General features: G+C 51.5%; 2 protein-coding genes across 2 annotated transcripts in view; one reads left to right on the top strand and one right to left on the bottom strand.

Annotated features, from left to right (window-relative positions):
• ANAPC2 (anaphase promoting complex subunit 2) overlaps positions 1–14282 on the bottom strand; it is a 58868-nt gene extending 44586 nt beyond the window's left edge. Inside the window, exons 1-2 of the mRNA XM_063936164.1 lie at positions 14029–14282; positions 10118–10734 (exon numbers count right to left, since the gene is read on the bottom strand). Of these exons, the coding sequence (XP_063792234.1) occupies positions 10118–10734; positions 14029–14259 (848 nt within the window). The 5' untranslated portion in view covers positions 14260–14282. The remainder of the gene's footprint in view (positions 1–10117; positions 10735–14028) is intronic.
• Positions 14211–23702, top strand: SSNA1 (SS nuclear autoantigen 1). The gene is made up of 3 exons (XM_063936165.1): positions 14211–14473; positions 21095–21294; positions 23509–23702. Exons 1-3 carry the CDS (start codon positions 14422–14424, stop codon positions 23605–23607), a joined length of 351 nt encoding a protein of 116 aa, XP_063792235.1. The 5' UTR covers positions 14211–14421; the 3' UTR covers positions 23608–23702.
• The last annotated feature ends 993 nt before the right edge of the window (positions 23703–24695 follow it).

Raw genomic sequence — 24695 nt, 5'->3', positions numbered from 1 at the left:
CCCTTCGCGGCCAATCTGGAACAATGAGAATTGTCTGTACTCCTCTTCTTATGATTCTCAATACCTTGGAGATGAGAGGAAGAGGAGGAAACACATAGACCGACTGGAACACCCACGGTGTCACCAGGGCGTGCACTGCCACCGCCTGAGGGTCCCTTGACCTGGCGCAATACCTCTGTAGTTTCTTGTTGAGGCGTTACGCCATCATGTCTATCTGAGGCAGTCCCCACTGACTTGCAATCTCCGCGAAGACTTCCTGATGAAGTCCCGTCTCTCCTGGATGTAGATCGTGTCTGCTGAATAAGTCTGCTTCCCAGTTGTCCACTCCCAGAACGAAAACGGCTGTCAGAGCGCTTACATGATTTTCCGCCCAGCGAAGAATCCTGGTGGCTTCTGCCATTGCCACTCTGCTCTTTGTTCCGCCTTGGCGGTTTACATGAGCCACTGCAGTGATGTTGTCTGACTGAATCAGAACCGGTAGGTCGCGAAGCAGATTCTCCGCTTGACGAAGGGCGTTGTATATGGCCCTCAACTCCAGGACGTTGATGTGAAGACAAACCTCCTGGCTTGACCAGAGACCTTGGAAGTTTCTTCCCTGTGTGACTGCTCCCCAACCTCGGAGGCTCGCGTCCGTGATTACCAGAACCCAGTCCTGAATGCCGAACTTGCGCCCCTCTAGAAGGTGAGCACTCTGCAGCCACCACAGGAGAGATATTCTGGTCCTGGGGGACAGGGTGATCATCTGATGAATCTGTAGATGTGACCCGGACCACTTGTTCGGAAGGTCCCATTGGAAAATCCTCGCATGGAACCTGCCGAAAGGAATGGCCTCGTAAGACGCCACTATCTTTCCCAGAACTAGAGTGCAGTGATGCACTGACACCTTTTTTGGCTTCAATAGGTCCCTGACCAGATTCATGAGTTCTTGGGCCTTTTCTATCGGAAGATAAACCCTTTTCTGGTCCGTATCCAGAATCATGCCTAAGAAAGGCAAACGAGTCGTTGGAACTAACTGTGACTTCGGGATATTGAGAATCCAGCCGTGCTGTTGCAACAGCTTCAGGGAAAGTGATACGCTGTTCAGCAACTGCTCTCACTTTTATTAGGAGATCGTCCAAGTATGGGATAATTGTGACACCCTGCTTGCGCAGGAGCACCATAATTTCCGCCATTACCTTGGTGAAAATCTTCGGGGCCGTGGAAAGCCCAAACGGCAACGTCTGAAATTGGTAATGACAATCCTGTACCGCAAACCTCAGGAACGCCTGATGAGGTGGATATATGGGAACATGAAGGTATGCATCCTTTATGTCCAGGGACACCATATAATCCACCCCTTCCAGGCTGGCGATGACCACTCTGAGCGATTCCATCTTGAACTTGAACCTTTTTAAGTATAAGTTTAAGGATTTTAAATTTAAAAATAAGATTTTACTTACCGATAAATCTATTTCTCGTAGTCCGTAGTGGATGCTGGGACTCCGTCAGGACCATGGGGATTAGCGGCTCCGCAGGAGACAGGGCACAAAAATAAAAGCTTTAGGACTAGGTGGTGTGCACTGGCTCCTCCCCCTATGACCCTCCTCCAAGCCTCAGTTAGGATACTGTGCCCGGACGAGCGTACACAATAAGGAAGGATTTTGAATCCCGGGTAAGACTCATACCAGCCACACCAATCACACCGTACAACCTGTGATCTGAACCCAGTTAACAGTATGACAAACGTAGGAGCCTCTGAACAGACGGCTCACAACAATAACAACCCGATTTTTTTGTAACAATAACTATGTACAAGTATTGCAGACAATCCGCACTTGGGATGGGCTCCCAGCATCCACTACGGACTACGAGAAATAGATTTATCGGTAAGTAAAATCTTATTTTCTCTGACGTCCTAGTGGATGCTGGGACTCCGTCAGGACCATGGGGATTATACCAAAGCTCCCAAACGGGCGGGAGAGTGCGGATGACTCTGCAGCACCGAATGAGAGAACTCCAGGTCCTCTTTAGCCAGGGTATCAAATTTGTAGAATTTTACAAACGTGTTCTCCCCCGACCACGTAGCTGCTCGGCAGAGTTGTAATGCCGAGACCCCTCGGGCAGCCGCCCAAAATGAGCCCACCTTCCTTGTGGAATGGGCCTTGATAGATTTAGGCTGTGGCAGGCCTGCCACAGAATGTGCAAGTTGAATTGTGCTACAAATCCAACGAGCAATCGTCTGCTTAGAAGCAGGAGCACCCAGCTTGTTGGGTGCATACAGTATAAACAGCGAGTCAGATTTTCTGACTCCAGCCGTCCTTGAAATATATATTTTCAATGCCCTGACAACGTCCAGCAACTTGGAATCCTCCAAATCGCTAGTAGCCGCAGGCACCACAATAGGCTGGTTCAGGTGAAACGCTGAAACCACCTTAGGCAGAAACTGAGGACGCGTCCGCAGTTCTGCCCTGTCCGAATGGACAATCAGATATGGGCTTTTATACGATAAAGCCGCCAATTCTGACACTCTCCTGGCTGAAGCCAGGGCCAGTAGCATGGTTACTTTCCATGTAAGATATTTCAATTCCACCGATTTGAGTGGCTCAAACCAATGGGATTTGAGAAAATCCAAAACTACATTAAGATCCCACGGAGCCACTGGGGGCACAACCGGGGGCTGTATATGTAGTACTCCTTTTACAAAAGTCTGGACTTCAGGAACTGAAGCCAATTCTTTCTGGAAGAAAATCGACAGGGCCGAAATTTGAACCTTAATGGACCCTAATTTGAGGCCCATAGACAATCCTGTTTGCAGGAAATGTAGGAATCGACCCAGTTGAAATTCCTCCGTCGGGGCCTTCCTGGCCTCACACCACGCAACATATTTTCTCCAAATGCGGTGATAATGTTGTGCAGTCACCTCCTTCCTGGCTTTTACCAGGGTAGGGATGACCTCTTCCGGAATGCCTTTTTCCCTTAGAATTCGGCGTTCAACCGCCATGCCGTCAAACGCAGCCGCGGTAAGTCTTGGAATAGACACGGTCCCTGCTGAAGCAGGTCCCGTCTTAGAGGTAGAGGCCACGGATCTTCCGTGAGCATCTCCTGAAGTTCCGGGTACCAAGTTCTTCTTGGCCAATCCGGAGCCACGAGTACCGTTCTTACTCCCCTTTGCCGTATAATTCTCAGTACTTTTGGTATGAGAGGCAGAGGAGGAAACACATACACTGACTGGAACACCCACGGTGTTACCAGAGCGTCCACAGCTATTGCCTGAGGGTCTCTTGACCTGGCGCAATACCTGTCCAGTTTTTTGTTGAGGCGGGACGCCATCATATCCACCTTTGGTTTTTCCCAACGGTTCACAATCATGTGGAAGACTTCAGGATGAAGTCCCCACTCTCCCGGGTGTAGATCGTGTCTGCTGAGGAAGTCCGCTTCCCAGTTGTCCACTCCCGGAATGAACACTGCTGACAGTGCTATCACATGATCTTCCGCCCAGCGAAGAATCCTTGCAGCTTCTGCCATTGCCCTCCTGCTTCTTGTGCCGCCCTGTCTGTTTACGTGGGCGACTGCCGTGATGTTGTCCGACTGGATCAACACCGGCTGACCCTGAAGCAGGGGTTTTGCCAGGCTTAGAGCATTGTAAATCGCTCTTAGCTCCAGTATATTTATGTGAAGAGACATCTCCAGGCTTGACCACACTCCCTGGAAGTTTCTTCCCTGTGTGACCGCTCCCCAGCCTCCCAGACTGGCATCCGTGGTCACCAGGACCCAGTCCTGTATGCCGAATCTGCGGCCCTCTAACAGATGAGCACTCTGCAACCACCACAGAAGAGACACCCTTGTCCGTGGAGACAGTTATCCGCTGATGCATCTGCAGATGCGATCCGGACCATTTGTCCAGCAGATCCCACTGAAAAGTTCGTGCGTGGAATCTGCCGAATGGAATCGCTTCGTAAGAAGCCACCATTTTTCCCAGGACTCTTGTGCATTGATGCAGACACACTTTTCCTGGTTTTAGGAGGTTCCTGACAAGTTCGGATAACTCCCTGGCTTTCTCCTCCGGAAGAAACACCTTTTTCTGAACCGTGTCCAGAATCATTCCCAGGAACAGCAGACGTGTCGTCGGGGTCAATTGAGATTTTGGAAAATTCAGAATCCACCCGTGCTGTTGCAGCACTACTTGGGTTAGTGCTACTACGTCCTCCAGCTGTTCTCTGGACCTTGCCCTTATCAGGAGATCGTCCAAGTAAGGGATAATTAATACGCCTTTTCTTCGCAGAAGAAACATCATTTCGGCCATTACCTTGGTAAAGACCCGAGGTGCCGTGGACAATCCAAACGGCAGCGTCTGAAACTGATAGACAGTTTTGCACCACGAACCTGAGGTACCCTTGATGTGAAGGGCAAATTGGGACATGCAGGTAAGCATCCTTGATGTCCAGGGACACCATAAAGTCCCCTTCTTCCAGATTCGCTATCACTGCTCTGAGTGACTCCATCTTGAACTTGAATTTTTGTATGTACAGGTTCAAAGATTTCAGATTTAGAATAGGTCTTACCGAGCCGTCCGGCTTCGGTACCACAAATAGTGTGGAATAATACCCCTTTCCCTGTTGTAGGAGGGGTACCTTGACTATCACCTGCTGAGAATACAGCTTGTGAATGGCTTCCAATACCGTCGCCCTGTCTGAGGGAGACGTTGGCAAAGCAGACTTTAGGAACCGGCGAGGGGGAGACTTCTCGAATTCCAACCTGTAACCCTGAGATACTACCTGCAGGATCCAGGGGTCCACCTGTGAGTGAGCCCACTGTGCGCTGAAATTCTTGAGTCGACCCCCCACCGCCCCTGAGTCCGCTTGTAAAGCCCCAACGTCATGCTGAGGGCTTTGCAGAAGCCGGGGAGGGCTTCTGCTCCTGGGAAGAAGCTGCTTGGTGCACTCTCTTACCCTTTCCTTTGCCTCGGGGCAGATATGACTGTCCTTTTGCCCGCTTGTTCTTATAGGAACGAAAGGACTGCGGCTGAAAAGACGGTGTCTTTTTCTGTTGGGAGGGGACCTGAGGTAAAAAGGTGGATTTCCCGGCTGTTGCCGTGGCCACCAAATCCGATAGACCGACCCCAAATAATTCCTCCCCTTTATACGGCAATACTTCCATATGCCGTTTGGAATCCGCATCACCTGACCACTGTCGCGTCCATAAACTTCTTCTGGCAGATATGGACATCGCACTTACTCTCGATGCCAGAGTGCAAATATCCCTCTGAGCATCTCGCATATAAAGAAAAGCATCCTTTAATTGCTCTATAGTCAATAAAATACTGTCCCTATCCAGGGTATCAATATTTTCAGTCAGGGAATCCGACCAAACCACCCCAGCACTGCACATCCATGCTGAGGCGATGGCTGGTCGCAGTATAACACCAGTATGAGTGTATATACTTTTCAGGGTAGTTTCCAGCCTCCTATCAGCTGGATCCTTGAGGGCGGCCGTTTCAGGAGACGGTAACGCCACTTGTTTTGATAAGCGTGTGAGTGCCTTATCCACCCTAGGGGGTGTTTCCCAGCGCGCCCTAACCTCTGGCGGGAAAGGATATAATGCCAATAACTTCTTTGAAATTAGCAGTTTTCTATCGGGGTTAACCCACGCTTCATCACACACTTCATTCAATTCCTCTGATTCAGGAAAAACTACAGGTAGTTTTTTCAGACCCCACATAATACCCCTTTTTGTGGTACTTGCAGTATCAGAGATATGCAAAGCCTCCTTCATTGCCGTGATCATATAACGTGTGGCCCTACTGGAAAATACGTTTGTTTCTTCACCGTCGACACTAGATTCGGTGTCCGTGTCTGGGTCTGTGTCGACCGACTGAGGTAAAGGGCGTTTTACAGCCCCTGACGGTGTCTGAGACGCCTGGACAGGTACTAACTGGTTTGCCGGCCGTCTCATGTCGTCAACTGATTTTTGTAACGTGCTGACATTATCACGTAATTCCATAAACAAAGCCATCCATTCCGGTGTCGACTCCCTAGGGGGTGACATCACCATTACCGGCAATTGCTCCGCCTCCACACCAACATCGTCCTCATACATGTCGACACACACGTACCGACACACAGCAGACACACAGGGAATGCTCTTATCGAAGACAGGACCCCACTAGCCCTTTGGGGAGACAGAGGGAGAGTTTGCCAGCACACACCCAAGCGCTATAAATATATAGGAACAACCCTACAGAAGTGTGGTTTCCTTCATAGCAGCTTAATATATCAATATCGCCAAAAAAGTGCCCCCCCTCTCTGTTTTTTTACCCTGTTTCTGTAGTGCAGTGCAGGGGAGAGTCCTGGGAGCCTTCCTCGCAGCGGAGCTGTGCAGGAAAATGGCGCTGTGTGCTGAGGAGATAGGCCCCGCCCCCTATTTCGGCGGGCTCTTCTCCCGGTGTTTGTGAGACCTGGCAGGGGTTAAATACATCCATATAGCCCCAGGGGCTATATGTGATGTATTTTTAGCCAGAACAAGGTATTATCATTGCTGCCCAGGGCGCCCCCCCCCAGCGCCCTGCACCCTCAGTGACCGCTGGTGTGAAGTGTGCTGACAACAATGGCGCACAGCTGCAGTGCTGTGCGCTACCTCATGAAGACTGAAAAGTCTTCTGCCGCCGGTTTCTGGACCTCTTCACTTTTCGGCATCTGCAAGGGGGTCGGCGGCGCGGCTCCGGGACCGGACTCCATGGCTGGGCCTGTGTTCGATCCCTCTGGAGCTAATGGTGTCCAGTAGCCTAAGAAGCCAATCCATCCTGCACGCAGGCGAGTTCACTTCTTCTCCCCTAAGTCCCTCGTTGCAGTGAGCCTGTTGCCAGCAGGACTCACTGAAAATAAAAAACCTAATAACTTTTTCTAAGCAGCTCTTTAGGAGAGCCACCTAGATTGCACCCTGCTCGGACGGGCACAAAAACCTAACTGAGGCTTGGAGGAGGGTCATAGGGGGAGGAGCCAGTGCACACCACCTAGTCCTAAAGCTTTTATTTTTGTGCCCTGTCTCCTGCGGAGCCGCTAATCCCCATGGTCCTGACGGAGTCCCAGCATCCACTAGGACGTCAGAGAAATGGGTCTGACCGAACCATCCGGTTTCGGGACTACAAACAGGGTTGAGTAATACCCCATCCCCTGCTGAAGCAGGGGAACTTTGACCACCACTTGTTGAAGACACAATTTTTGAATTGCATTTAAAACTATCTCCCTCTATGGGGGAGAAGCTGGTAGGGCCGATTTGAAAAAGCGGCGAGGAGGCACCTCTTCGAATAGTGTTCACTCTAGGAGTGAAAAGGGGCAGGGCGCCGTACTCCGGGGGCACATGAGCGCGCGGGGCGAAGCCGCACGCGCGTCCGAAATGGGGGCGCGGCCACGCAAATTAGGGGGCGTGGCCGCGCCTCCGTCATTTTAGGGGGCGGTGCGGCCCACAGACGCTACTATAGAGAGCGTCTGTGGCCGGCGACGTCACTGTTGGGGGAGTGCCCAGCACCTCCGTCGGTGCTGGGCTTCCCCCCGCCCTCTCCCAATGCGTGAATGGATGCCGCGCGCATGCGCACGGCATCTATACACGCCGGGAGGGCAGGGAGCGGGCGGCTGTTCTAGCAGGGCGCCGCAAAAGGGGCAGGGCGGGTTTTGCCTGTTAAAAAACGGGCAGGGCGCGGCGCCCTGCTAAAACAGCCTAGAGTGAACACTATCTTCGAATTCCAGCTTGTTACCCTGGGAAACAATTTATATTGCCCATGGATCCACCTGTGAGTGAACCCAGATGTGGATGAAAAGTCAAAGACGTGCCCCCACTGGGGCGGACTCCCTCAGCGGAGCCCCAGCGTCATGCAGTGGATTTTGTAGAGGCCGTGGAGGACTTCTGCTCCTGGGAACTAGCTGTGGTTGGCAGGTTTTTCCCCCTGCCCTTACCGCTGGCAAGAAAGGACGATCCCCGTACTCTCTTGGGTTTATGCGACCGAAAGGACTGCATCTGATAATGTGGCGTTTTCTTAGGCCGTGAGGAAACATAAGGCAAAAAAGCCGATTTACCTGCCGTAGCTGTGGAAACTAGGTCCGAGAGACCTTCCCCAAACAATTCCTCACCCTTGTAAGGTAAAACCTCCATATGCCTCTTCGAGTCGGCATCACCCGTCCATTGTCGGGTCCATAGGACTAGTCTAGCCGAAATCGCCATAGCGTTGACTCTGGAACCCAGTAGGCCAATGTCTCTCTGAGCATCTCTCATATATAGGACAGCATCTTTAATATGACCCAGGGTCAATAAAATGGTTTCCTTATCCAGCGTATGTATATCCGCAGATAAGGTATCTGTCCACGCTGCTACAGCGCTACAAACCCAAGCCGACGCTATAGCCGGTCTGAGTAAGGTACCAGAATGTGTGTAAATTGACTTCAAGGTAGTCTCCTGCTTGCGATCAGCAGGATCCTTGAGGGTTGCCGTATCTTGAGATGGCAGCGCTACCTTTTTGGATAAACGTGTCAATGCTTTGTCCACCCTTGGGGAGGATTCCCACCGTATCCTGTCCTTAGCCGGGAAAGGATACGCCATAAGAATCCTTTTGGGAATCTGCAGTTTTTTGTCTGGAGATTCCCAAGCCTTTTCAAATAACTCGTTCAGTTCATGAGATGGGGGAAAGGTTACCTCAGGTTTCTTTTCCTTATACATGCGCACCCTCGTGTCAGGGACAGAGGGGTCATCTGCGATATGCAACACATACTTTATTGCAATAATCATATAATGAATACTTTTAGCCAATTTTGGCTGCAACTTTGCATCATCGTAGTCGACACTGGAGTCAGAATACGTGTCGGTATCAGTGTCTACTATTTGGGATAGTGGGCGCTTTTGAGACCCCCAAGGTCCCTGCGACATAGTGACAGGCAGGTTTTGACTCCCTGTACACTCCCTGGACTCAGCTTTGTCCAACCTTTTGTGCAATAAATTCACATTTGCATTTAAAACATTCCACATATCCAACCAGTCAGGTGTCGGCGTTGCCGACGAAGACACCACACTCATTTGCTCCACCTCCTCCCTAGAAGAGCCTTTCGCTTCAGACATGCCGACACACGCGTACCGACACACCACACACTCAGGGAATTCTCTTATCTGGAGACAGTTCCCCCACAAGGCCCTTTTGAGAGACAGAGAGAGTATGCCAGCACACACCCAGCTCCAATGACCCAGGGGAAAAATTTACCCAGATAGCGCTTTTAATACATATATAACACTGCGCCAAATTATGTGCCCCCCCCCCCCTTCTTTCAAACCCTCTGTCTCCATGTTCAGCAGGGGAGAGTCCGGGGAGCCAGCTTCTCAGCGGTGTGCTGTGGAGAAAATGGCGCTGTGAGTGCTGAGGATCAAGCTCCGCCCCCTCAGCGGCGGGCTTCGGTCCAGCTTGATTTCTTTTACAAACTGGCGGGGGATCTCATATATAGTGCAGAGCCCATATATGTCCTGATTTTGCCAGACCAGAGGTTTAATTGCTGCCCAGGGCACCCTTACACCTGCACCCTTACAGTGCCTGCCATGTGTGTGTTGTGTGTGGGAGCAATGGCGCACAGCGTTACCGATGCGCGTTACCTCAGTGAAGATCCGAAGTCTTCTGCCGCCTCTGTAGTCTTTTTTCTTCTCATACTCACCCGGCTTCTATCTTCCGGCTCTGTGAGGAGGACGGCGGCGCGGCTCCAGGACGAACAGCTAGGAGAGACCTGCGTTCCGACTCCCTCTGGAGCTAATAGTGTCCAGTAGCCTAAGAAGCAGAGCCTATCAGTTAAGTAGGTCTGCTTCTCTCCCCTCAGTCCCACGATGCAGGGAGTCTGTTGCCAGCAGTGCTCCCTGAAAATAATAAACCTAACAAAATGTCTTTCAGGAAACTCAGGAGAGCTCCCTGTAATGCACCCAGTCTCCTCTGGGCACAGTATCAAACTGAGGTCTGGAGGAGGGGCATAGAGGGCGGAGCCAGTGCACACCCATGTCTAAAGTTCTTTTTAGTGCCCATGTCTCCTGCGGAGCCCGTCTATTCCCCATGGTCCTTACTGAGTCCCCAGCATCCTCTAGGACGTAAGAGAAAGTTACATGACTTTAAGCCACTTACAAAATGCCGTTGAGCTGCTGAAACTGTTCCATGGCCGTCTGACACCAGCACTGGTCTTTACTGCTGTCACAGCCGCTACAGTCCGGTCCCTCTGCGTCTCTGTCCTCGCTTTCACGCTCGTTTTCATTCATGCTGCTGTCACAATCGCTGACACAGTCCTCGCCCCTCTTCTTCTGCTTCATGTAGATCTTAAACGTCCGGCTATAGAACTGCTGGATCATGTTCTGGAAGGTCTTAGAAGTGGAGAAGAAGAGGATGGCTTTAAACATGGTGAACACTTTGTCCTGTAACACCTGGGAGTCCGAACCGAGCAATAAGCCCATGTCCGCCCACCTTCCCAACAGCTCAAGGCTATTTAAGTAAGGGTCTAGACGGGAGACAAGCAGACGGAAGGTTTCCAGTAACAGCAAGATGCACTGCTGTTCCTCCACCGCATTCTCCTGCTGATTGATGCCATTCCAGAACTCCGGTGCAATGTTCCTCTGCAAATCCATCTGCAAAACCTCTGTGAACCATTCCTCTAGGACGGAGTGCAGGTCATAGATGTGCAACACTTCTAAGGCCGCTTTAAGATCACTCTCCCTGATGGACTCCACAGATGTAGATCTAGGAGCTGCCTGTAAAGAGTTAGAAACATGCAAACTTTAGATGTACAGCAGAACAATGTGCAGAATGTGTCATGCATGTTCAGTCTTTTTTTACTTCAAGATACTCCCAAGAAAGACCTGGATTTAAAAAAAATCTTAACCCACCAAGGTGATCAGACAAGGACCTCTTCCCATCAGTCATTAGACCACACAATCGGTGGGATGTAATGAAATCGGATATCGCTGGAGGTGCGGATGCCGGCTGATCTCAGACGTTTGTTTTTAAAGGGGCATTCACTCACAAGGCATGGTTTTGCCTCTAAGTGATTGCCCCTTAAAAAACAAAAAAACAAAGATTGTCCGGCATCCCGCACCTTTGGCGTTCCTGGACTGCATTACATCCCACCGAATAGGTTTGGCCAAGTTAAAAAACCATATAGGATCTATGATACACCAATGAGTTTTAAGAGAACTACAGGGAATTTATAGGGGTTGAGTATGCGTAACTGCCGGTCAGGAGGCTACCGGTAGGCATACCTCCACCAATATCCCGGCAGCGAAATGCCAGCGGGTGGGGCGGCCGCAACAAGCCCCTTGCGGGCTCGCCGGCAACATGCGGTCGCCACAGGTTCTATTTCCACTCTATGGGTGTGGTGGAGACCCACGAGTGGGGATTGTCAGGGGGCGGGATGTTGGGGGGAGGTATGACCGGCGGTCACATGACTACATCCCATTTATAGATCTACATGAATAGATATACATAAGCCATTGTCACAGATGCCCTCCAGTCACTTCTAGAAGAGTTAATTTATACTACATCCAGAGGCCAGACCATTATTATTGTTATGCTGAGTAAGACTATATACTAGTGAAGTGCTGTGCTTGTAACACTATATTCAAAGTACCCATGGGCTATTCCTTAGTCAGGGTATTGTTTTGGGTAGGATCACTGTAGTCGGGAAGGAAGATTCTGCTACATAGCTCGTAGGGGGTTGGTGCCACTCAAGATTTTGCCAACTGCAGAAACAATGTTTAATCTTGTACAAGATACTAGTACGTGTGTGTGTACATAGCAACAGGTCAGACTGGCCAGAGAGGATCAGGGGCGAGTATAGCAGGGAGGGATGAGGAGTGGCCGAGGTGACCCGGCATATACCAGATCCCATGAGGAGTATGTTTCTACAAAGTCTCTCCCACATCAGACATGCTTAGTTGTGCCGGGACTCTCTGGTGGTGACATCACTGACACTAATGGGAGGGGTCAGACCAGCTGTCAGTAACTATCATAGCTGTGGCTTAGCAACAGAGGCAGCGGCAAGGTGGGAGAACATCCAGAAGGCAATTTTCAGACATGATTTGTGAATCCGTATGGCCACCTACAAGACTGACCCAGAGATTATGTTTCGTATTAAAGACCTCAGGGGCTGTCAGAATCCCAAGGCTGTGCAAACACTTGAGCGATAGTATTTAATTGGCAGGTGTGTACAACCGATGTTTCTGTGAATTACATTCACAGACATATCCGGTTGGCCATGCAGCAGAACCAATGCAGATATATCTGCAAATGTTGGCATGTCTGGCTGTGTGAACAGCCGACACGCCACCCATATGGACCACAGACAAATTACTTCACAGCCGGGCGGGCACATTCAAATGCCTGCTCAGACAAATCGAGTGGCCGATTGGAAAGTCTGTACATTTACCAAATCGGCCTCTGTTGACAGATCTGGGAGTGTACCCAGCATAACACTAAGGAGCCATGGGTCTATACCAACACAGTCTTACTGAAGGAAAACTTTATTCTGGAGGGCTGGGTTACAGGTGGGACAAGGGTCTAGAGTAGGGATGGACATCTTCCAGACAGACAAGTTGGTTTAATTTTTTCGTGTGTGTGTGTGTTCGGGAGGGGGGGTTGTTAATCGATCCTGTAGATCACTGCAGTGGGGCCATGTTTTAACCTGCTGTGCGCAACTGCACACACATAAAAACAATACTTAAATATACTCAAAACAAAGATAGCAGTCCAGTATCAACCAAAAGTATTCATACAGGACCTTGGCGTGGCCATGCCTAAAACAGAGGTGATGTAATGAGGTAAGGGGGGTACACACGGAGAGATCAGTGTTTAAAATCTGAGCAATCTGACCAGATTGCTTAGATTTTAAGCACGGATCTGCCGTGTGCATGCCCCCCAGCGAAAGCCGCGCATCGCTATTGCTAGATTGAGCCTGCATGCAGGCTCAATCTAGCGGGTCGCTCACTTCACCGCTGTGAAGTGAGTGTCGCCCCCCCTCACGCTAAGCTGAGCGGGGGGAGAGATGTGTGCTGAGTGGTCTGTGTTAAGATCACTCAGCACACATCTCCCCAGTAAGTACTGGCCTGTAGAGGAAGGTTAGAGGAGGGGGTGCCGGTAATGGTAATGAGGCAGAGGTTGAGGGGGAGGGGGTGCCGGTAATGAAGCAGAGGTTGGGGGGTGCCAGTAATGAGGCGGAGGTTGGGGGGGGGGGGGGGGGGGGGGGGAGGCGGCAATGAGGCAGAGGGAGGTTTGGGGGGGGTGCAGGTAATGAGGCAGAGGGAGGGGGTTTGGGGGAGAGGGGTGCAGGTAATGAGGCAGAGGGAGGGGGTTTGGGGGAAGGGGGTGCAGGTAATGAGGCAGAGGTTTGGGGGAAGAGTGGTGGGATGCAGGTAATGAGGCAGAGGTTTGAGGGAAGAGTGGTGGGATGCAGGTAATGAGGCAGAGGTTTGAGGGAAGGGGGTCAGGTAATGAGGCAGAGGTTTGGGGGAAGGGGGTCAGGTAATGAGGCAGAAGGAGGGGGTTAGGGGGAAGGGGGTCAGGTAATGAGGCAGAAGGAGGGGGTTAGGGGGAAGGGGGTCAGGTAATGAGGCAGAGGGAGGGGGTTAGGGGGAAGGGGGTGCAGGTAATGAGGCAGAGGGAGGGGGTTAGGGGGAAGGGGGTCAGGTAATGAGGCAGAGGGAGGGAGTTAGGGGGAAGGGGGTGCAGGTAATGAGGCAGAGGGAGGGGGTTAGGGGGAAGGGGGTGCAGGTAATGAGGCGGAGGGAGGGGGTTAGGGGGAAGGGGGTGCAGGTAATGAGGCGGAGGGAGGGGGTTAGGGGGTGCAGACATACTGTATGATGGGCACTGTGGAAGCCAGGACAGCTGGACAGGGCCAGGCACAGCTGCTGGAGGCACACATATATACACAGTGGGCTTAGGTGTTTAGTCAGTCCCTAACTGCTGTAGAACTACAAGTCCCAACACTGCTGCCTGACCCCCTGTGTAGCCAGTCATTGAGAGCCCAGAGTGGGAAGCATCCCTCCACTGACCAGGCCGAGAGCCGAGGCGGGCACAAGGCCGATGCTGAGGGTGTTCCAAGCCGCGGACAGCTCCTCCAGATCGGTCTGGGACATGATTGCTCGGTAACGCCGTCTCCCGCCGGTCGCAGGCTGATGAGCTGCCACCGTGTCGCGCTGCTGATGACGTAGGTGCGCCGGGCTGCCAGCCGTCTCCATGGCAGCGAGGACCGCCAACCGACCCCGAGCGACATCCCCAAACATGTTCCGCCTCTGGTCAGCTGACTGCTGTCCGGGCTTCTTATAGGCTGCGGAGTAACGGGAGGGCGGGGTGAAGGATGGCGACGCGTCACGTGTCTTATATAAGGGCAGAAGGAAGGAAGGAGTGATCGGTTACCGGGTGCAGAGCAGCTGGACTCCGGTACCATGAGCCAGCAGGGGGCGGCACTGCAGACCTACAACAACGAGTTGGTGAAATGTGAGCTTCTAATCTGCCGTATGCCCCCCACCCATGCACTGTGACTCCCATCATCCCTGACTCCTAGGAGACCACCACCCTCTGTACTGCTGCCCCCTGACTCCCAGGAGCCCCGCACCCCCTGTACAGCTGTCCCCTGACTCCCAGGAGCCCCCCACCCCCTGTACTGCTGCCCTCAGACTCATAGGAGCCCCCCACCCCTGCACTGTGGCTCCCATCACCCCTGACTCCTAGAAGACCCCCACCCCCTGTACTGCTGTCCCCTGACCCCCAGGAGCTCCCCCCCACCCCCTGTACTGCTGTCCCCTGACTCCCAGGAGCTCCCCATCCCTGCACTGTGACTCCCATCATCCCTGACTCCCAGGAGCCCCCCACCCCCTGTACTGCTGTCCCCTTACTCCCAGGAGCCCCCACCCCACCCCCTGTACTGCTGCCCCCAGACTCCTAGGAGCCCCCCACCCCTGCACTGTGACTCCCATCATCCCTGACTCCCAGGAGCCCCCCACCCTCTGTACTGCTGTCCCCTGACTCCCAGGAGCCCCCTACTCCCTGTACTGCTGCCCTCAGACTCATAGGAGCCCCCCACCCCTGCACTGTGGCTCCAATCATCCCTGACTCCTAGAAGACCCCCACCCCCTGTACTGCTGTTCCCTGACTCCCAGGAGCTCCCCACCCCTGCACTGTGACTCCCATCATCCCTGACTCCCAGGAGCCCCCAACCCCCTGTACTGCTGTCCCCTTACTCCCAGGAATTCCCCCCCCCCCACCCCCTGTACTGCTGCCCCCAGACTCCTAGGAGCCCCCCACCCCTGCACTGTGACTCCCATCATCCCTGACTCCCTGGAGCCCCCCACCCCCTGTACTGCTGTCCCCTGACTTCCAGGAGCCCCCTAGTCCCTGTACTGCTGCCCCCAGACTCCTAGAAGCCCCCCACCCCTGCACTGTGACTCCCATCATCCCTGACTCCTAGGAGCCCCCCACCCCCCCTGTACTGCTGCCCCCAGACTCATAGGAGCCCCCACCCCTGCACTGTGGCTCCCATCATCCCTGACTCCTAGAAGACCCCCACCCCCTGTACTGCTACCCCCAGACTCATAGGAGCCCCCACCCCTGCACTGTGACTCCCATCATCCCTGACTCCCAGGAGCCCCCCACCCCCTGTACTGCTGTCCCCTTACTCCCAGGAGCCCCACCCCCTGTACTGCTGTCCCCTTACTCCCAGGAGCCCCCCCACCCCCTGTACTGCTGCCCCCAGACTCCTAGGAGCCCCCCACCCCTGCACTGTGACTCCCATCATACCTGACTCCCAGGAGCCCCCCACCCCCTGTACTGCTGTCCCCTGACTCCTAGGAGCCCCCACCCCCTGTACTGCTGTCCCCTGACTCCCAGGAGCCCCCCACCCCTGCACTGTCTCCCATCATCCCTGACTCCTAGGAGACCACCACCCTCTGTACTGCTGTCCCCTGACTCCTAGGAGCCCCCACCCCCTGTACTGCTGTCCCCTGACTCCCAGGAGCCCCCCACCCCTGCACTGTGGCTCCCATCATCCCTGACTACTAGGAGACCCCCACCCCCTGTACTGCTGTCTCCATCATCCCTGCCTTCTAGGAGCCTCCCCCCATGTATTGCTGTACCTTGCACATTGGCGTTTCTATAATGGGTGCGACTGCACTCATTTTTAAATACTTGTTTATCCGGAGTCCCGCGTTGGGCGCCGCACCCAAAATGGCAACCGTGCATGTGCAGTAGCGAAATTTGGCTTCGGAACATGGCGGGCCCCATGTTTATGGAGACCTGCGCATGCACAGTAGACTCCGGCATAATGCTGGAGCTGACTGTGGAGACGAGGGGGCCCACCTGGAGTCTGCTCATGGGCACTCTCCTCCTTTAAAATGCCCCTGACCCTGCACTATAACTTCCATCATCTCTGATTCCCAGGAGCCCCCCCCCCCCCCTCTGCTGTCCCCATCATACCTGACTCCTAGGAGACTCCCCATGTACTGCTGCCCCCTGCACTGTAACTCTCATCATCCCTGGATCCTATGAGCACCCCCATGTTCTGCTGTCCCCATCATTCCTAACTCTTATGGCACCCCTCCCTCATGTACTGCTGTCTGTAACTCCCATCATCTGACTGCTAGGAGATCCCCCCTCCCCAGTACTGCTGTCCCCTGCACTGTAACTCTTGTCATCCCTGAATCCTAGGAGACCCCCCTCCCCATTACTGCTGTTCCCATTGTTCCTGACTCCTAGGAGACCCCCCAAGTACTGCTCTCCCTGGAACTGTAACTCACACTATCTCTGACCCCTAGGAGATCCTCTGTGTGCTGCTTTCTCCTGGACTGTAACTCACACACTATCTCTGACACCTAGGAGATCATCTGTGTGCTGCTTTCTCCTGGACTGTAACTCACACATTATCTCTGACCCCTAGGAGATCCTCTGTGTGTTGCTTTCTCCTGGACTGTAACTCACACACTATCTCTGACACCTAGGAGATCCTCTGTGTGCTGCTTTCTCCTATACTGTAGCACACTATCTGACACCTAGGAGATCCTCTGTGTGCTGCTTTCTCCTGGACTGTAACTCACACACTATCTCTGACACCTAGGAGATCCTCTGTGTGCTGCTTTCTCCTGGACTATAGCTCACACTATCTCTGACACCTAGGAGAACCTCTGTGTGCTGCTTTCTCCTGGACTGTAACTCGCACACTATCTCTGACACCTAGGAGATCCTCTGTGTGCTGCTTTCTCCTATACTGTAGCACACTATCTGACACCTAGGAGATCCTGTGTGCTGCTTTCTCCTGGACTGTAACTCACACTATTTGACACCTAGGAGATCCTCTGTGTGCTGCTTTCTCCTGGACTGTAACTCACACTATTTGACACCTAGGAGATCCTCTGTGTGCTGCTTTCTCCTGGACTGTAACTCACACTATTTGACACCTAGGAGATCCTCTGTGTGCTGCTTTCTCCTGGACTGTAACTCACACTATTTGACACCTAGGAGATCCTCTGTGTGCTGCTTTCTCCTGGACTGTAACTCACACACTATCTCTGACCCCTAGGAGATCCTATGTGTGCTGCTTTCTCCTGGACTGTAACTCACACTATCTGACACCTAGGAGACCCTCTGTGTGCTGCTTTCTCCTGGAGTGTAGCTCACACTATATCTGACACCTAGGAGACCGTCTGTGTGCTGCTTTCTCCTGGACTGTAACTCACACTATCTGACACCTAGGAGACCCTCTGTGTGCTGCTTTCTCCTGGACTGTAACTCACACACTATCTCTGACACCTAGGAGACCCTCTGTGTGCTGCTTTCTCCTGGACTGTAGCTCACACTATATCTGACACCTAGGAGATCGTCTGTGTGCTGCTTTCTCCTGGACTGTAACTCACACACTATCTCTGACACCTAGGAGATCCTCTGTGTGCTGCTTTCTCCTGGACTGTAACTCACACTATATCTGACACCTAGGAGATCCTCTGTGTGCTGCTTTCTCCTGGACTGTAACTCACACACGATCTCTGACACCTAGGAGATCCTCTGTGTGCTGCTTTCTCCTGGACTGTAACTCACTATCTGACACCTAGGAGATCCTCTGTGTGCTGCTTTCTCCTGGACTATAGCTCACACCATCTCTGACACCTAGGAGATCCTCTGTGTGCTGCTTTCTCCTGGACTGTAACTCACACACTATCTCTGACACCTAGGAGACCCTCTGTGTGCTGCTTTCTCCTGGACTGTAGCTCACACTATATCTGACACCTAGGAGATCGTCTGTGTGCTGCTTTCTCCTGGACTGTAACTCACACACTATCTCTGACACCTAGGAGATCCTCTGTGTGCTGCTTTCTCCTGGACTGTAACTCACTATCTGACACCTAGGAGATCCTCTGTGTGCTGCTTTCTCCTGGACTGTAACTCACACTATCTGACACCTAGGAGACCCTCTGTGTGCTGCTTTCTCCTGGACTGTAACTCACACACTATCTCTGACACCTAGGAGACCCTCTGTGTGCTGCTTTCTCCTGGACTGTAGCTCACACTATATCTGACACCTAGGAGATCGTCTGTGTGCTGCTTTCTCCTGGACTGTAACTCACACACTATCTCTGACACCTAGGAGATCCTCTGTGTGCTGCTTTCTCCTGGACTGTAACTCACACTATATCTGACACCTAGGAGATCCTCTGTGTGCTGCTTTCTCCTGGACTGTAACTCACTATCTGACACCTAGGAGATCCTCTGTGTGCTGCTTTCTCCTGGACTGTAACTCACTATCTGACACCTAGGAGATCCTCTGTGTGCTGCTTTCTCCTGGACTGTAACTCACACTATCTGACACCTAGGAGACCCTCTGTGTGCTGCTTTCTCCTGGACTGTAACTCACACACTATCTCTGACACCTAGGAGACCCTCTGTGTGCTGCTTTCTCCTGGACTGTAGCTCACACTATATCTGACACCTAGGAGATCGTCTGTGTGCTGCTTTCTCCTGGACTGTAACTCACACACTATCTCTGACACCTAGGAGATCCTCTGTGTGCTGCTTTCTCCTGGACTGTAACTCACACTATATCTGACACCTAGGAGATCCTCTGTGTGCTGCTTTCTCCTGGACTGTAACTCACACACGATCTCTGACACCTAGGAGATCCTCTGTGTGCTGCTTTCTCCTGGACTGTAACTCACTATCTGACACCTAGGAGATCCTCTGTGTGCTGCTTTCTCCTGGACTATAGCTCACACCATCTCTGACACCTAGGAGATCCTCTGTGTGCTGCTTTCTCCTGGACTGTAACTCGCACACTATCTCTGACACCTAGGAGATCCTCTGTGTGCTGCTTTCTCTTATACTGTAGCACACTATCTGACACCTAGGAGATCCTCTGTGTGCTGCTTTCTCCTGGACTGTAACTCACACTATATCTGACACCTAGGAGACCCTCTGTGTGCTGCTTTCTCCTGGACTGTAACTCACACTATCTGACACCTAGGAGACCCTCTGTGTGCTGCTTTCTCCTGGACTGTAACTCACACACTATCTCTGACACCTAGGAGACCCTCTGTGTGCTGCTTTCTCCTGGACTGTAGCTCACACTATATCTGACACCTAGGAGATCGTCTGTGTGCTGCTTTCTCCTGGACTGTAACTCACACACTATCTCTGACACCTAGGAGATCCTCTGTGTGCTGCTTTCTCCTGGACTGTAACTCACACTATATCTGACACCTAGGAGATCCTCTGTGTGCTGCTTTCTCCTGGACTGTAACTCACACACGATCTCTGACACCTAGGAGATCCTCTGTGTGCTGCTTTCTCCTGGACTGTAACTCACACTATCTGACACCTAGGAGATCCTCTGTGTGCTGCTTTCTCCTGGACTGTAACTCACACACTATCTCTGACACCTAGGAGATCCTCTGTGTGCTGCTTTCTCCTGGACTGTAACTCACACACTATCTCTGACACCTAGGAGATCCTCTGTGTGCTGCTTTCTCCTGGACTGTAACTCACACACTATCTCTGACACCTAGGAGATCCTATGTGTGCTGCTTTCTCCTGGACTGTAACTCACACTATCTGACACCTAGGAGACCCTCTGTGTGCTGCTTTCTCCTGGACTGTAACTCACACTATCTCTGACACCTAGGAGATCCTCTGTGTGCTGCTGATTTCTCCTGGACTGTAACTCACACTGACACCTAGAAGATCCTGTGTTCTGCTTTCTCCTGGACTGTAACTCACACTGACACCTAGGAGATGCTCTGTGTGCTGCTTTCTCCTGGACTGTAGCTCACACTATCTGACACCTAGGAGATCCTCTGTGTGCTGCTTTCTCCTGGACTGTAGCTCACACACTATCTCTGACACCTAGGAGATCCTCTGTGTGCTGCTTTCTCCTGGACTGTAGCTCACAGTATCTCTGACACCTAGGAGATCCTGTGTGCTGCTTTCTCCTGGACTGTAAATCACGCTATCTCTGACACCGAGGAGATCCTCTGTGTGCTAGTTTCGCATGGACTGTGTTACTCCCATCATCCCTGACTCCCAGGAGATCCTGTGTGTACTGCTTTCCCCTCGCCCTTTACTACTTCCACCATTCATGTTTGTGTAATGCTATGTATAATAGCGCTGTGTGGAGTGAGACTCCCATAGTCTGAGCCCCCTTCTCCCATTGCTGCTCATATACTGTACTATAACTGTGTGTTGGTCTCTAGTGACCACTAACCTGTCCTATGAACCTCATCATCCACCTCCGAGTTTTCCCCTGTTTATCCTATATATAATCGGTATTATACAATGGGCTAGATGCATCATAGCTTGGAGAGAGATAAAGTACCAGCGATGATGCATCTCGTCCTTGTGTGTCGTGTACCAGTCTCTCCTATCATCATACGGGTCTCTCCACCCCTCGCCCTATTCTGTAAGTGTTCAGTCCATGGGATGGCTGCTCCCACTCAGTATTCAGTGTACACAGTGCAGGCAGTTAAGCCGCAGCCACACTTAGATTCCACGCTCATTAATATATAAGTTCTATGGTTTCCATGATTCGCCGCTCCGTCACTATAACCTGTCTCTGCCTTCTCTCCGTCTCTGCTGGGTTAGGCATAGAAGATCTCTGCAGCAAGAGGGATGAACTGAATCATCAGATACAGCAGGACGAGGAGGAGAAGAACAAGCTCCAGAATGATATCCGCGTCCTCACAGAAAAGCTCTCCAGGGTTAACGAGAGCCTGGCGAGGAAAATGGCGTCCAGGAACGAGTTTGATAAAACCATTGCCGAAACGCAAGCTGCATACATGAAGGTAGAGTCCAGACAGCGCTATTGTCTCATGGATGGAATCATTTACCGTCCTCTAATAGTGACCGCGTGACAATCATAGTTTCTCGCTTCGGTTGCCTGTCTGAGATTGCTGTTGGGTATTAAGAAACAGTGCTCGAATTTAGATATTTGGTAATACGTCTAGGAGTCCGTGAGATGTAGAGGAACGACCCTACCTGGCACCCAGCGGCGTAATCTTGTTTAAATTGCAGTGGTAGCACTATAGTGTTCATTCTAGCACCCTGCACCTTTCAAATCCTGTGCAGTTACTCTTTCCTTCCTGAGGTGTCGCTCTCTGCTCTGGTGCTTCTCAGCACACACAGGCCTGTATCACAGCACTGAGTAACAGATCAGAGTGTGCTGAGAAGCACCACAGCAGAGAGCGACACCCCAGGCGGGAAAGAGGAACTGCACAGCTTTTGAAAGGTGCAGGGTGCTAGAATGAACACTACACTACAGTGTGCAGCCTTCGGACTGTGTCCATCCACCATCCGCTGCTAGCTCCATGTTACCTGCAGCTGTCCACTCTTGACAAGTCTGTTTCAAACATTATGCGCTCCGCTCTGGCGCAGGCCGGCCGGCGATGTCGCAGGAGGGTGTCTGACACTGCAGTTGTGTATGTGGAGCCTGATCCAGTGTTGCACGCTAATGCATTCGCAGCTGTGATCCCGTACGCAGACACTGGACCTCATTCAGAGAAGTACGCAAAGTCGATGTTCCACGCAATGCAGCAAATATCGGCATACTGCGCATGTGTTGCAGTGCGCATGCGGAAAGGTGCCACTGCGAGAATTCCCTCGCAAAGTGATTGACAGGAAGTGACCCTTTGGGGGTGTTAACATGGTGTTAGCGGGGAGTAGTTGTAAAAACGCACGCGTTTCATGGCCATTTTCAGGCTGCGTGCCTTAAGCGCTAAAAACATGCCCCTACATGGCACCCGCAACCTTGTGCCCCCAGAATCCCCACTGCTTCCCGGCAGCTTTGGGCTGTACCTCTTTCCTTCTTCCCCCTCCACGGTACCAGCATCACTGTGTCTCCAGATCTCCAATACCGCCAGCTCCTCCCCTCCGGGGTCTACGGCACCTACAGCCACTCATGTACACAATGTCTGAGGCAGAGGATGCGAGGAGATAGGGGAGGCTCCATGAAAGAATAGAACAACGCTCTGGAGAAGCAGGGGAAGTATCTCGCACTTCCTGTCTCCACACAAAGAGCAACTCTTTTCGGAAGTGATAAGTAAAAGAGGCATGATGCATAACTGTTACTTACATCAAACTCGCTGCGAGTTCATTCTCATGATGAATGCTGAAGCAATATGCATTAAAATGCCGCTATCCTTTTACTAGAAGCCAGCAACATCACTGGTTCCTTGGGAATTTGTATGCTGCAGACACAAAATGGCTGTCTCTACTGTGTGGAGCAGTGATTTTCAACCTTTTTTTTACTCGTGGCACACCGAACAATATTTTAAAATTGCCAAGGCACACCATCAGTTCCCCATAGAAAAAAAAACACACACATTGGCCCACACAGTAAAAAAAAATCCGCACATACATTGGCCTACACAGAAAAAACAATTGCGTTGCTCCCCACATAAATCATGTTGCTCACAAATAAATCAATCCCATTTACCCCCCCCCCTAAATCCTATTGAAATCATTTTGTTCCCCGCAGGAGAAATAAAATAAATATTAGCTCCTTCCTGTCAGCTGTCCTCCTCCCTGTTCCTCAGTGGCGGGGATTGGTCATAGTGGAGTGCTGCGAATACTGAGCAGCAGGTGGGCGGACAGGTGTGGATGTGGGTGGGAAAGGAAAGCTGTGGATGCAGGCGGGAACTGGAAGATGTGTATGCATGCGGGTAGGTTGGCTGGGTGGTGAGACGCGGCGGCCGTGACCTATGATATCACACCGCCGCGTCTTCAAGGCATAGGTCATGGCCAGAGCCCGACTGATCCTCTAAGAAGAGCCCGGGCCAACAGTTCACTCTGAAGGTGCAGGAAGCTTCTCTGGCTCCGCGGCACACCTTGCAACTGGTCGCGGCACACTGGTTGAAAAAGCCTGGTGTAGAGGTTAGAGGTGAACTTCAAAATGGCGGGTGGCTGGATAAGTTTGTGGGATGGTGACAAATAGAGGAAAATGTATTATCGCCGGGCATCTGGTATCCTGTCTGAGCGTCAGTATATATTCTCTCTTGCAGATCCTGGAGAGCTCGCAGACCCTACTTAATGTACTGAAGAGAGAGGCTGGTAGTCTAGGGAAGGCCGCTGACGTGAGAGGCAACGTACCCAGCACATAACCCCGGGACTGCGGACTTACATAAACCAAACTCTGGACCTGATTTTGTAAATGTGGGGGGAGAATTAAAGAATAAAATCATGTAACTTTGTTTTATGAAGGTAGTATTTATATTTAATTGTGCTAAATCTGCTGTAATAAGGTTGTTACCAGAAATGTGTATCCTTGGCGTAAATTTACTAAGATTGGAGTTCTATTTAAGATGGGATGTTGCCCATAGCAACCAATCAGATTCCAGGTATTTTCTTCTAGAAGGTGCTAGACAAATGAGAAGTAGAATCTGGTTGCTATGGGCAACATCCCATCTTAAATAGAACTCCCATCTTAGTAAATATACCCCCTGGATGGCTACAGAGATCCCGTTTCTGTAACGGGTGCTTTATTTTACTTAGAGAGCAAGTAGAGGCCTTGCTTACAGCAAACGTCATGGATGGAACTTGTGGCTCATAGGCCGAGTCTTGGTGCCAGCCTCAGGCGATTGCAGAAGAATAACCTGACGCAAACCACCATCTGGTGTAATGATTGTATAGTGCGGCAAAAACATTCCAATTGTGCTTTTAATATTGATAAGCAATAAAATATAATACTTTTAAATAATTTCGATGCTTTACAGTAAATAACGCTGACTGGGGTTGAGGCTCCTTTAAAGAGCATATGGTTACTTTATTTCTTAAATAAAAAAAAATAAAAAAAAAAATATATATATATATAAGCAAGGATTCACGGTGGCACTCTGAAGACTTGTTGCAAAAAGTGGTATTTATTTACCAACAGTGCATCCTACACATGTTTCGGGCAACAGCCCGCCGTCAGGGATCCCTGACGATGGGCTTGTTGCCCGAAACGTGTAGGATGCACTGTTGTTGCGAAAAGTGGTATTTATTTACCAAGTCTCCAGAGTGCCGCTGTGAATCCTTGCTGTATGCAGTCACCCAGACTGAGGTAAGGCATCGGAGCAAATAAGGAACTCAAACCATTGGAGTGCCAGCTTTGCATGAGATCTATCTATCTATCTATCTATCTATCTATCTATCTATCTATCTATCTATCTATCTATCTATCTATCTATCTATCTATCTATCTATCTAT

The sequence above is a fragment of the Pseudophryne corroboree genome, chromosome 8 (genome assembly GCF_028390025.1).
Source record: "Pseudophryne corroboree isolate aPseCor3 chromosome 8, aPseCor3.hap2, whole genome shotgun sequence".
Classification (NCBI taxonomy): Eukaryota; Metazoa; Chordata; class Amphibia; order Anura; family Myobatrachidae; genus Pseudophryne; species Pseudophryne corroboree.
This window is presented reverse-complemented; position numbering and strand designations above follow the sequence as displayed.

Excerpts from the sequence above, each read along its gene's own strand:
- SSNA1 (XM_063936165.1), top strand. The coding sequence starts at position 14,422 with ATGAGCCAGCAGGGGGCGGCACTGCAGACCTACAACAACGAGTTGGTG. Across the intron at positions 14,474-21,094 it reads CAACAACGAGTTGGTGAAAT|GCATAGAAGATCTCTGCAGC; the intron begins GTGAGCTTCTAA and ends CTGCTGGGTTAG. Across the intron at positions 21,295-23,508 it reads CGCAAGCTGCATACATGAAG|ATCCTGGAGAGCTCGCAGAC; the intron begins GTAGAGTCCAGA and ends TCTCTCTTGCAG.